This window comes from Sinohyriopsis cumingii, chromosome 15, assembly GCF_028554795.1.
Source record: "Sinohyriopsis cumingii isolate HCF-2022 chromosome 15, ASM2855479v2, whole genome shotgun sequence".
NCBI classification, from domain to species: Eukaryota; Metazoa; Mollusca; class Bivalvia; order Unionida; family Unionidae; genus Sinohyriopsis; species Sinohyriopsis cumingii.
The window spans coordinates 111,637,131-111,650,274 of NC_142975.1; the positions used below are offsets into that span (position 1 = coordinate 111,637,131).

The 13,144-nt window shown below is 32.5% G+C and overlaps 1 protein-coding gene across 1 annotated transcript in view; it reads left to right on the plus strand.

The window, feature by feature from the left end:
• Positions 1–13,144, plus strand: part of LOC149782493 (ventricular zone-expressed PH domain-containing protein homolog 1-like) — an 85,752-nt gene that overhangs the window by 28,843 nt on the left and 43,765 nt on the right. The window contains exons 4-5 of the mRNA XM_089933912.1: positions 4,654–4,828; positions 12,166–12,329. Of these exons, the coding sequence (XP_089790038.1) occupies positions 4,654–4,828; positions 12,166–12,329 (339 nt within the window). The remainder of the gene's footprint in view (positions 1–4,653; positions 4,829–12,165; positions 12,330–13,144) is intronic.

Here is a 13,144-nt window from a genome sequence, read left to right on the forward strand (position 1 = left end):
GAAAGACAATACTACTATAATCAAAGTGTAAAGGTGTGATAAATGAAAGACAATACTACTATAATCAAAGTGCAAAGGTGTGATAAATGAAAGACAATACTACTATAATCAAAGTGTAAAGGCATGATAAATGAAAGACAATACTACTATAATCAAAGTGTAAAGGCATGATAAATGAAAGACAATGCTACTATAATCAAAGTGTAAAGGCATGATAAATGAAAGACAATGCTACTACAATCAAAGTGCAAAGGCATGATAAATGAAAGACAATACTACTACAATCAAAGTGTAAAGGCATGATAAATGAAAGACAATACTGCTATAATCAAAGTGTAAAGGCATGATAAATGAAAGACAATACTACTATAATCAAAGTGTAAAGGCATGGTAAATGAAAGACAATACTACTATAATCAAAGTGTAAAGGCATGATAAATGAAAGACAATACTACTACAATCAAAGTGCAAAGGCATGATAAATGAAAGACAATACTACTATAATCAAAGTGTAAAGGCATGATAAATGAAAGACAATGCTACTACAATCAACGTGTAAAGGCATGGTCAATGAAAGACAACATTACTACAATCAAAGTGTAAAGGCATGATAAATGAAAGACAATACATGTACTACTATAATCAAAGTGTAAAGGCATGATAAATGAAAGACAATACTAACAATCAATGTGTAAAGGCATGATAAATGAAAGACAATACTACTACAATCAAAGTGTAAAGGCATGATAAATGAAAGACAATACTACTATAATCAACGTGTAAAGGCATGATAAATGAAAGACAATGCTACTACAATCAAAGTGTAAAGGCATGTTAAATGAAAGACAATACTACTACAATCAAAGTGTAAAGGCATGGTAAATGAAAGACAATACTACTATAATCAAAGTGTAAAGGCATGATAAATGAAAGACAATACTACTACAATCAAAGTGTAAAGGCATGATAAATGAAAGACAATACTACTACAATCAAAGTGTAAAGGCATGATAAATGAAAGACAATACTACTATAATCAATGTGTAAAGGCATGATGAATGAAAGACAATGGTACTACAATCAAAGTGTAAAGGCATGGTAAATGAAAGACAATGCTACTACAATCAAAATGTAAAGCATGATAAATGAAAGATAATGCTACTACAATCAAAGTGTAAAGGCATGATAAATGAAAGACAATACTACTACAATCAAAGTGTAAAGGCATGATAAATGAAAGACAATACTGCTACAATCAAAGTGTAAAGGCATGAAAAATGAAAGACAATACTACTACAATCAAAGTGTAAAGGCATGATAAATGAAAGACAATACTACTATAATCAAAGTGTAAAGGTGTGATAAATGAAAGACAATACTACTATAATCAAAGTGCAAAGGTGTGATAAATGAAAGACAATACTACTATAATCAAAGTGCAAAGGCATGATAAATGAAAGACAATACTACTATAATCAAAGTGTAAAGGCATGATAAATGAAAGACAATGCTACTACAATCAAAGTGCAAAGGCATGATAAATGAAAGACAATACTACTATAATCAAAGTGTAAAGGCATGATAAATGAAAGACAATACTACTATAATCAAAGTGTAAAGGCATGATAAATGAAAGACAATACTACTACAATCAAAGTGCAAAGGCATGATAAATGAAAGACAATACTACTATAATCAAAGTGTAAAGGCATGATAAATGAAAGACAATGCTACTACAATCAACGTGTAAAGGCATGGTCAATGAAAGACAACATTACTACAATCAAAGTGTAAAGGCATGATAAATGAAAGACAATACATGTACTACTATAATCAAAGTGTAAAGGCATGATAAATGAAAGACAATACTAACAATCAATGTGTAAAGGCATGATAAATGAAAGACAATACTACTACAATCAAAGTGCAAAGGCATGATAAATGAAAGACAGTACTACTATAATCAAAGTGTAAAGGTGTGATAAATGAAAGACAATACTACTATAATCAAAGTGTAAAGGCATGGTAAATGAAAGACAATACTACTATAATCAAAGTGTAAAGGCATGGTAAATGAAAGACAATACTACTATAATCAAAGTGTAAAGGTGTGATAAATGAAAGACAATGCTACTACAATCAAAGTGTAAAGCCATGATAAATGAAAGACAATACTGCTATAATCAAAGTGTAAAGGCATGGTAAATGAAAGACAATACTACTATAATCAAAGTGTAAAGGTGTGATAAATGAAAGACAATGCTACTACAATCAAAGTGTAAAGGCATGATAAATGAAAGACAATACTACTATAATCAAAGTGTAAAGGCATGGTAAATGAAAGACAATACTACTATAATCAAAGTGTAAAGGTGTGATAAATGAAAGACAATGCTACTACAATCAAGGTGTAAAGGCATGATAAATGAAAGACAATACTGCTATAATCAAAGTGTAAAGGCATAATAAATGAAAGACTATACTACTACAATCAAAGATTAAAGGCATAATAAATGAAAGACAATACTACTATAATCAAAGTGTAAAGGCATAATAAATGAAAGACTATACTACTACAATCAAAGATTAAAGGCATGATAAATGAAAGACAATACTGCTACAATCAAGGTGTAAAGGCATGATAAATGAAAGACAATACTGCTATAATCAAAGTGTAAAGGCATAATAAATGAAAGACTATACTACTACAATCAAAGATTAAAGGCATAATAAATGAAAGACAATACTACTATAATCAAAGTGTAAAGGCATAATAAATGAAAGACTATACTACTACATTCAAAGATTAAAGGCATGATAAATGAAAGACAATACTGCTACAATCAAAGTGTAAAGGCATGAAAAATGAAAGACAATACTACTACAATCAAAGTGTAAAGGCATGATAAATGAAAGACAATACTACTATAATCAAAGTGTAAAGGTGTGATAAATGAAAGACAATACTACTATAATCAAAGTGTAAAGGCATAATAAATGAAAGACAATACTACTATAATCAAAGTGCAAAGGTGTGATAAATGAAAGACAATACTACTATAATCAAAGTGTAAAGGCATGATAAATGAAAGACAATACTACTATAATCAAAGTGCAAAGGTGTGATAAATGAAAGACAATACTACTATAATCAAAGTGTAAAGGCATGGTAAATGAAAGACAATACTACTATAATCAAAGTGTAAAGGCATGATAAATGAAAGACAATACTACTACAATCAAAGTGCAAAGGCATGATAAATGAAAGACAATACTACTATAATCAAAGTGTAAAGGCATGATAAATGAAAGACAATGCTACTACAATCAACGTGTAAAGGCATGGTCAATGAAAGACAACATTACTACAATCAAAGTGTAAAGGCATGATAAATGAAAGACAATACATGTACTACTATAATCAAAGTGTAAAGGCATGATAAATGAAAGACAATACTAACAATCAATGTGTAAAGGCATGATAAATGAAAGACAATACTACTACAATCAAAGTGCAAAGGCATGATAAATGAAAGACAGTACTACTATAATCAACGTGTAAAGGCATGATAAATGAAAGACAATGCTACTACAATCAAAGTGTAAAGGCATGTTAAATGAAAGACAATACTACTACAATCAAAGTGTAAAGGCATGATAAATGAAAGACAATGCTACTACAATCAAAGTGTAAAGGCATGGTAAATGAAAGACAATGCTACTACAATCAAAGTGTAAAGGCATGGTAAATGAAAGACAATACTACTATAATCAAAGTGTAAAGGCATGATAAATGAAAGACAATACTACTACAATCAAAGTGTAAAGGCATGATAAATGAAAGACAATACTACTACAATCAAAGTGTAAAGGCATGATAAATGAAAGACAATACTACTATAATCAATGTGTAAAGGCATGATGAATGAAAGACAATGGTACTACAATCAAAGTGTAAAGGCATGGTAAATGAAAGACAATGCTACTACAATCAAAGTGTAAAGGCATGATAAATGAAAGACAATACTACTACAATCAAAGTGTAAAGGCATGATAAATGAAAGACAATACTACTATAATCAAAGTGTAAAGGAATGATAAATGAAAGACAATGCTACTACAATCAAAGTGTAAAGGCATGGTAAATGAAAGACAATACTACTATAATCAAAGTGTAAAGGCATGATAAATGAAAGACAATACTACTACAATCAAAGTGTAAAGGCATGATAAATGAAAGACAATGCTACTATAATCAAAGTGTAAAGGCATGATAAATGAAAGACAATACTACTACAATCAAAGTGCAAAGGCATGATAAATGAAAGACAATACTACTACAATCAAAGTGTAAAGGCATGATAAATGAAAGACAATACTACTACAATCAAAGTGTAAAGGCATGATAAATGAAAGACAATACTACTATAATCAAAGTGTAAAGGAATGATAAATGAAAGACAATACTACTATAATCAAAGTGTAAAGGCATGATAAATGAAAGACAATACTACTACAATCAAAGTGTAAAGGCATGATAAATGAAAGACAATACATGTACTACTATAATCAAAGTGTAAAGGCATGATAAATGAAAGACAATACTGCTTTTATCAAAAATTAACTTTAAATGTATACTGGTTTATATTCCAGCACTACAACAAGATGAAGGTGATGGAACAAGCCATTCCAGTGGTGGTCAAGTTTCTAAGTTGTGAGCACAAAGAGCTAAGTCATAACGTCTCCAGCTACCTCTCGCTGGCTGCCATCGACAACGCCGACATGCTTGCCAAGTACATGGAGCTAATTGTTACCAGCATTCTGAAAGGTTTTATTTTTCTTCATGCACTTAAATAGACCATTTTACTTTTTTAAATATTTTGTCAAAGAAAAAACTAATTTCCAGTGGTTCTTGTAGAGCTCCTGTTGCACTGAACAATACTATTTTGGAAATATGTTGTAGGACACAAGTCCCACTTCCCATGGGCATGATCTCTTGCATTTAAATAACATCAGTGTGTATATGTTAACGTATGGTAAAATAAATGGTCACTAGAAATTTGCTGTTAGACACCCAAACTGATTTTCCATCACCAGAGAGATATGTGACCCAAAAAGTAACTGTTATGTAAGAAGAGCAAAGATTATTTTTTAACCAAGCAGTAGCAAATAAAGTAACCATGAATACTTAAGTTGTAAGAAAGGATAAAATGTTGGCCAAATTTTTATATATTCTTTAGTTATGTTACCAATCATAAAATTTTATGATTACGTCCACTACCTTGCAGATCCACCCCTCCCAAGCTAAGAGAGATGTTCACCATGTCTTTCAGCTTATTTTAGCAATAAAAGGGCTAAAATGTATTCTTTTTGCCAAAAAAGAAATTCTACAAACGTGGTCTCTCTTGGATGGAGGATTTGCACCAAAATCCCATCAGTCATCATTGTTACATTTGTATTTGTTATTGTATACTTAATGTTTACATTTATTTGGAAGGGTTTATCTTCCCAATTTCTTTCCCTGTTCATTGTTAAAAAAATTAAAAACCTCTACCTCTAGTTGGCACCACATAGCCACTTTTGTGTGAGATGTTGTAAAACACTGCTTCATATACACATGCATATCATCAGGTATTAATAGTTTGCACTTTAACTATCAAGCTTCATCATCGAATAAAATTAGCAGCAACATCTTAATTTACTTCCTGTTGTATATAGAACATACAATTCAACTCAGTACTCGTTGTATATAGAACATACAATTCAACTCAGTACTCGTATATAGAACATACAATTCAACTCAGTACTCGCTGTATATAGAACATACAATTCAACTCAGTACTCGTTGTATATAGAACATACAATTCAACTCAGTACTCGCTGTATATAGAACATACAATTCAACTCAGTACTTGTTGTATATAGAACATACAATTCAACTCAGTACTCGTTGTATATAGAATATACAATTCAACTCAGTACTTGATCATTTCATAAGTTTTATCATGTCACTGATCTTTGTTTTCCTTGTTATGAGATCAGTTTTTATTTCCTGTGGCATTTTTCTTTAATCTTAGTTTCCACTTCATAGTAAGTTCATTGTGGCACTCGACTGATCTCAATTGTATATGTAATAGTTCTGCTGTCCTGCTGTCATTATTTATGAGTGTCAGCAGCAATTAGCAGGAGTCAGTTGATGGTACAATTCCACCACGTTAGTATGGCCTCTCTAATGCCAGCCCTTTTTGCTTTCATTGCTAAGAACAAGATCCCACTCATGGGAAATCATTCCTTTGTCTTGAAACCACTCTTTGGCCTCTTGTTCCCAGTTGTGTCTGCAGGACCCCATTAAGGCACTGAAATGATCTCTGAAGTGAACTGTGCCATTTTGAAGTGGGAGATCTTGCTTGTTTATACCACACATGTAAAGAAGGGGCTTACATTTCCGCTCAGCTACTGTCATTCTGACACATTGAGTTATCTGCTCAGCTTACAGTGATATAACCCAAAACCAGATTAATTTCTTATGTATATCGACTTATGAGGTTAGGGCAGTTACCACTAATATAGCACTCAAGAGCAACTGTTTCTTGAATGACACGACTCAAGCCATGGGATGGCATACTTCTGCTTTGACCTCTGAGACCTTTCATCCTAAAGGGCTCAGTTTGCCCTGGTGGGACCTATATCCTAGCAGGATACTGTTCCATGTCATTCAGAAGCTTTGGAATCAGCATGGTGGCGCTCATCAGATAATATGGACTTTTGAGAGAGTGATGTATGTAAGGTGAAGTAGTTCGCATTTAAAACATGCACATTGGAGAGAATGTTGGCATATCTCTGTGCTACATTAATGTAATGTGGATGATATTTCTTTTGGATATTGTACTCTTGGAAATTTTACATGATTTAAGCACACTGCTAACTAAAATGACTGCTCCCTTGTGTTAAAAAATCAGTCTGAATTAGTCTAAAGTGCACTATACATAGCAGCTATTAAAATAGGGAAAATGAATTTTGCCAGACTAGACAGTACAAGCTTCTGAAAGTGCAATGAATGAATTACCAAATATATAAAATGTAAAAAAAGTTATTGGCTCTTTTTTATACAGTTGACCTCTGAAGTTCAGGAAGTGAAAATGACCAAGTAGAGCTAGCACTTTTTTGAAAGGTGCACATTTGAAGTAAGGCCAAGCTGTATACTCTATAACCCATAGTACACCCATCAATCGTACACCAAAATAAAGGGAATTAAAGGTTCTTTGCATTATACCTAAGATATACAAGGTCTTTTTTAAATAGCCAGTATAACCAGTGAGGAAAGCCAGGGAAAATCTTTTTCTTTAAAATCCTAACCCTATGCAAAATGTGAAACTGTATAGCGCCACCTTAAAGAAAATATAAAAATGTTTGCAATTTTTATTTTTATTTTTATATAATTATGTATGATGTTCTGAATAAAATGCTACATTCATATTGATGTTAAGCATGAAAATAAGCTAATTATGATCATTTTTCTCTTGCTTACATAATTTTCCATGAGGTATGTTTGTGTGAGTAGTGACTTTAATTATGGGGAAATTAGAAGTCTTAGAATATAGGAATAGAGTCAACTTAAATTTAAAACTGTTACAATAAGTGACAGAAATATATGGTGAAAATGTTTCTTTTCATTTATTTGCAATGAAATAAAAAAATAAATGAAGAGAAAGTGAATTCGCTTCGTCCATATTAAACAATAGGCAAATATTTTACACTTTGACCTTTGACCTTTATGAACCTGATGAGTTACCTCCCTTTTCTAATTGTAAAATTCATTGTTGATCTCTCAGAAATAATTCTGGCTAGTTTCATGTTCCTGTCATTCAGCATAACATTGGTTGCTATGTTTACAAAATGTAATGTGCATTCTTAAAATAGCTCACTTTTATCATGGGGGTGCAGGCTGGACTTGTTAGAGACTCTGACACTCATAAATACTGTTCTGTGGGGGGAAAGGCAGGAGAATTATTCAAAAGGATTGTTTTGATGCTTGCGACTTAAATGTTTCAGCCATATAAACATAATTAAATCATACAAAAATAATACCTATATCTTCTTTATAGAAAATATAAAATGTTTGCAATTATTTTTTTTTATTTTTATATAATTATGTATGATGTTCTGAATAAAATGCTACATTCATATTGTTGTTAAGCATGAAAATAAGCTAATTATGATCATTTTTCTCTTGCTTACATAATTTTCCATGAGGTATGTTTGTGTGAGTAGTGACCTTAATTATGGGGAAATTAGAAGTCTTAGAATATAGGAATAGAGTCAACTTAAATTTAAAACTGTTGCAATAAGTGACAGAAATATATGGTGAAAATGTTTCCTTTCAATTATTTGCAATGAAATAAAAAAATAAATGAAGAGAAAGTGAATTCGCTTCGTCCATATTAAACAATAGGCAAATATTTTACACTTTGACCTTTGACCTTTATGAACCTGATGAGTTACCTCCCTTTTCTAATTGTAAAATTCATTGTTGATCTCTCAGAAATAATTCTGGCTAGTTGCATGTTCCTGTCATTCAGCATAACATTGGTTGCTATGTTTACAAAATGTAATGTGCATTCTTAAAATAGCTCACTTTTATCATGGGTGGGGGAGGCTGGACTTGTTAGAGATTCTGACACTCATAAATACTGTTCTGTGGGGGGAAAGGCAGGAGAATTATTCAGAAGGATTGTTTTGATGCTTGCGACTTAAATGTTTCAGCCATATAAACATAATTAAATCATACAAAAATAATACCTATATCTTCTTTATAGAAAATATAAAAATGTTTGCAATTATTTTTTTTACTTTTATATAATTATGTATGATGTTCTGAATAAAATGCTACATTCATATTGATGTTAAGCATGAAAATAAGCTAATTATGATCATTTTTCTCTTGCTTACATAATTTTCCATGAGGTATGTTTGTGTGAGTAGTGACCTTAATTATGGGGAAATTAGAAGTCTTAGAATATAGGAATAGAGTCAACTTAAATTTAAAACTGTTGCAATAAGTGACAGAAATATATGGTGAAAATGTTTCTTTTCATTTATTTGCAATGAAATAAAAAAATAAATGAAAAGAAAGTGAATTCGCTTCTTCCATATTAAACAATAGGCAAATATTTAACACTTTGACCTTTGACCTTAATGAACCTGATGAGTTACCTCCCTTTTCTAATTGTAAAATTCATTGTTGATCTCTCAGAAATAATTCTGGCTAGTTTCATGTTCCTGTCATTCAGCATAACATTGGTTGCTATGTTTACAAAATGTAATGTGCATTCTTAAAATAGCTTACTTTTATCATGGGGGTGGAGGCTGGACTTGTTAGAGACTCTGACACTCATAAATACTGTTCTGTGGGGGAAAAGGCAGGAGAATTATTCAAAAGGATTGTTTTGATGCTTGCGACTTAAATGTTTCAGCCATATAAACATAATTAAATCATACAAAAATAATACCTATATCTTCTTTATGGTGGCGCTCATCAGATAATACGTACTTTTGAGAGAGTGACGTATGTAAGGTGAAGTAGTTCGCATTTAAAACATGCACAGTGGAGAGAATGTTGGCATATCTCTATGCTACATTAATGTAATGTGGATGATATTTCTTTTGGATATTGTACTTTTGGAAATTTTACATGATTTAAGCACACTGCTAACTAAAATGACTACTCCCTTGTGTTAAAAAATCAGTCTGAATTAGTCTAAAGTGCACTATACATAGCAGCTATTAAAATAGGGAAAATGAATTTTGCCAGACTAGACAATACCAGCTTCTGAAAGTGCAATGAATGAATTACCAAATATATAAAATGTAAAAAAAGTTATCAGCTCTTTTTTATACAGTTGACCTCTGAAGTTCAGGAAGTGAAAATGACCAAGTAGAGCTAGCACTTTTTTGAAAGGTGCACATTTGAAGTAAGGCCAAGCTGTATACTCTATAACCCATAGTACACCCATCAATCATACACCAAAATAAAGGGAATTAAAGGTTCTTTGCATTATACCTAAGATATACAAGGTCTTTTTTAAATAGCCAGTATAACCAGTGAGGAAAGCCGGGGAAATTCTTTTTCTTTAAAATCCTAACCCTATGCAAAATGCGAAACTGTATAGCGCCACCCATCCTAGCAAGATACTAGTCCATGTCATTCAGAAGCTTTGGAATCAGCATCATAGCAGGATACTATTCCACATCATTCAGAAGCTTTGGAATCATCATCATGGTGGCGCTATACAGTTTCGCATTTTGCATAGGGTTAGGAATTTAAAGAAAAAGAATGTCCCCGGCTTTCCTCACTGGTTATACTGGCTATTTAAAAAAGACCTTGTATATCTTAGGTATAATGCAAAGAACCTTTAATTCCCTTTATTTTGGTGTATGATTGATGGGTGTACTATGGGTTATAGAGTACACAGCTTGGCCTTACTTCAAATGTGCACCTTTCAAAAAAGTGCTAGCTCTACTTGGTCATTTTCACTTCCTGAACTTCAGAGGTTAATTGTATAAAAAAAAGCTGATAACTTTTTTTACATTTTATATATTTGGTAATTCATTCATTGCGCTTTCAGAAGCTGGTATTGTCTAGTCTGGCAAAATTCATTTTCCCTATTTTAATAGCTGCTATGTATAGTGTACTTTAGACTAATTCAGACTGATTTTTTAACACAAGGGAGCAGTCATTTTAGTTAGCAGTGTGCTTAAATCATGTAAAATTTCCAAAAGTACAATATCCAAAAGAAATATCATCCACATTACATTAATGTAGCATAGAGGTATGCAAACGTTCTCTCCACTGTGCATGTTTTAAATGCAAACTACTTCACCTTACATAAGTCACTCTCTCAAAAGTACATATTATCTGGTGAGCGCCACCCATAGCAGGATACTATTCCATGTTATACAGAAGCTTTGGAATCAGATTACTCTTAGAATTTGTCAGTAAATAAAACAAAAATGACATTACATATGATGGGACAAATCTTGAGTGTAATTTCCAGACAGTTCTCTTTATTATTATTTATTGTCTTAATACTATTAATTACTCATGCTATCAGGTTGAATTTAACCATGAAGTAGATTGAAATAAGGACAAGCTCATGTTTTTATTGTTAATTTATGTTGATGAAGCGTTAATACTCATACTGGACATTTATTACTGCTGTATTACCTGTAAAGCACCCATTAAACTTGAAACTATTGCATCATCACCTTCCCCTTTCCACCACTGAAATGGGCAGATGTTGTTTCGCAGTTTAATGCCATTTCTCAGCACAAGATGGACTGTACATGGCAGTATAACTGGGAAAACCCTGGTAAGAACCACTGACCCATGGGAAGTTAGTGGCAAGCATTCTCACATTCCCACACTGGTCAAGCCTGTGACTTGAATCCACACAGACATAGGTGAGATGGCAGTGGATGGTAAAGGCAAGCACTTTAGACCACCCTGGGCCCCTGTATTATATGCTTTGAAGAGAGCAGACAAGTTAGTTTCTTTCATTCATATTTGAATTTCCAATTATTTTCTATAGGCTTATATAAAAAGATAGATTATTCACAGTTGGATGATGTCACTTTCTTTGCGTCACATGTACTGACCTCTAACTTCCCCCCGCTTGGGATCTCAAAACACAATTTTTTAGTCTTGAAAAATCCCCAGCACTGTCTGGAAATATCACAGGTATGTAGGTGTCCCATAGTATAACAAATGTTCATTGATCCTATCTTGTCATGTCCTGTCCCATCCCAATTTAATTTCATTTCTGTTTGACAACTTTTATATGACTTTATGGAATTAAACCAAATTAGGTATACAAATTGAGTTGTTTTGTATATTAGATAGACCTTGTTTGATTTTTGCCAGCTGCCTACAAAAGTTAGTGGAGTTCTGTCATCTCAGTTTTACCTATAACTTTGTCCATCAGTTGCATTGTATTGGTTCATAGCATCCATGACTCACTTTGAAAATGTCATGGGCTGTGACAAAGTTTTGTCCTGATTTCAAATTTATTGATTGTACACTTCCATGAAAAAAGCAGAATCAATTTTCAGATGACAATTTCTGATTTTATAGTATTTTCTAATAATATTTATAATTCTTTACTACAGGACGGTATGCTCTTACGCGTGTATTGCCGCAGATTTTCAGCCAGAACAAAGAACCTGTGCTGAGGAAACTCTCTAATCTTGTGGAAATTATGGACGCATGTGGGGTATCCGAGCGAGTTAGCCTCGTACAGGTTTTTGGGATGGTTGCTAAAAACACGCCTAAGGTACGCTTCTTGTTGAGTTATAAATGTTACTTGACACATAATGAGTTAAGATATGGGTCTCAGACCCAAATCACCCTGAGGGCCACATGAGGGCATTTTCAATGGCCCAAGGGCCGCACCACCTTTGTTATCTTTCATGACACCTTGTGATGCGAATCATTTTGCAGGCAACAGGATACAGCTTGGTGGGTCGTGTGTTTGAGACCCCTGAATTAAGACAATAACGGACATGTTTGGTATAGTGAGATTCTGCACATGCTTGCCATAGTCGATGTAAGAATTGGAACACATTGCAAATTGATATGCTCCTAATTATCTTCAAAAATAATTTTGTAGCACATTATAAAATTTGGGACTCAAAATCATTGTAATCTTTTCATGTTCAAGCAGCTAGACACAGCTAAGTGTCACGGGGTATAGGAGTAGTAATGTACAAATGGTAAGGGATGAGGTAAAACATGTTGCTCAAAATTATGGATCGTAAGAAAATCTAAAAATATCAGTAGAAATGGTATGAAAAAGTAAAGAGGAATAATGCCATCGTGTTGTTAATGAAAACTACCTTATTTTTAACCTTTTCAGCAATATCCAAACAGTTTAAACATAGGCTGCAGCTTATTTAGAATTCATTATTGTTTTACATTTTAAGTCACTAAACTTACGAAGTACACCTACTCTTTAGAAGGGTATATGGACTTAAAAATGACCTGGTCCATATTAAATTAGAAGGGTGTATGAACTAGGCAACCAGATAGCAATATATTACAATATATTTTGTATTATGAACCAGATATATATATATATATATATATATA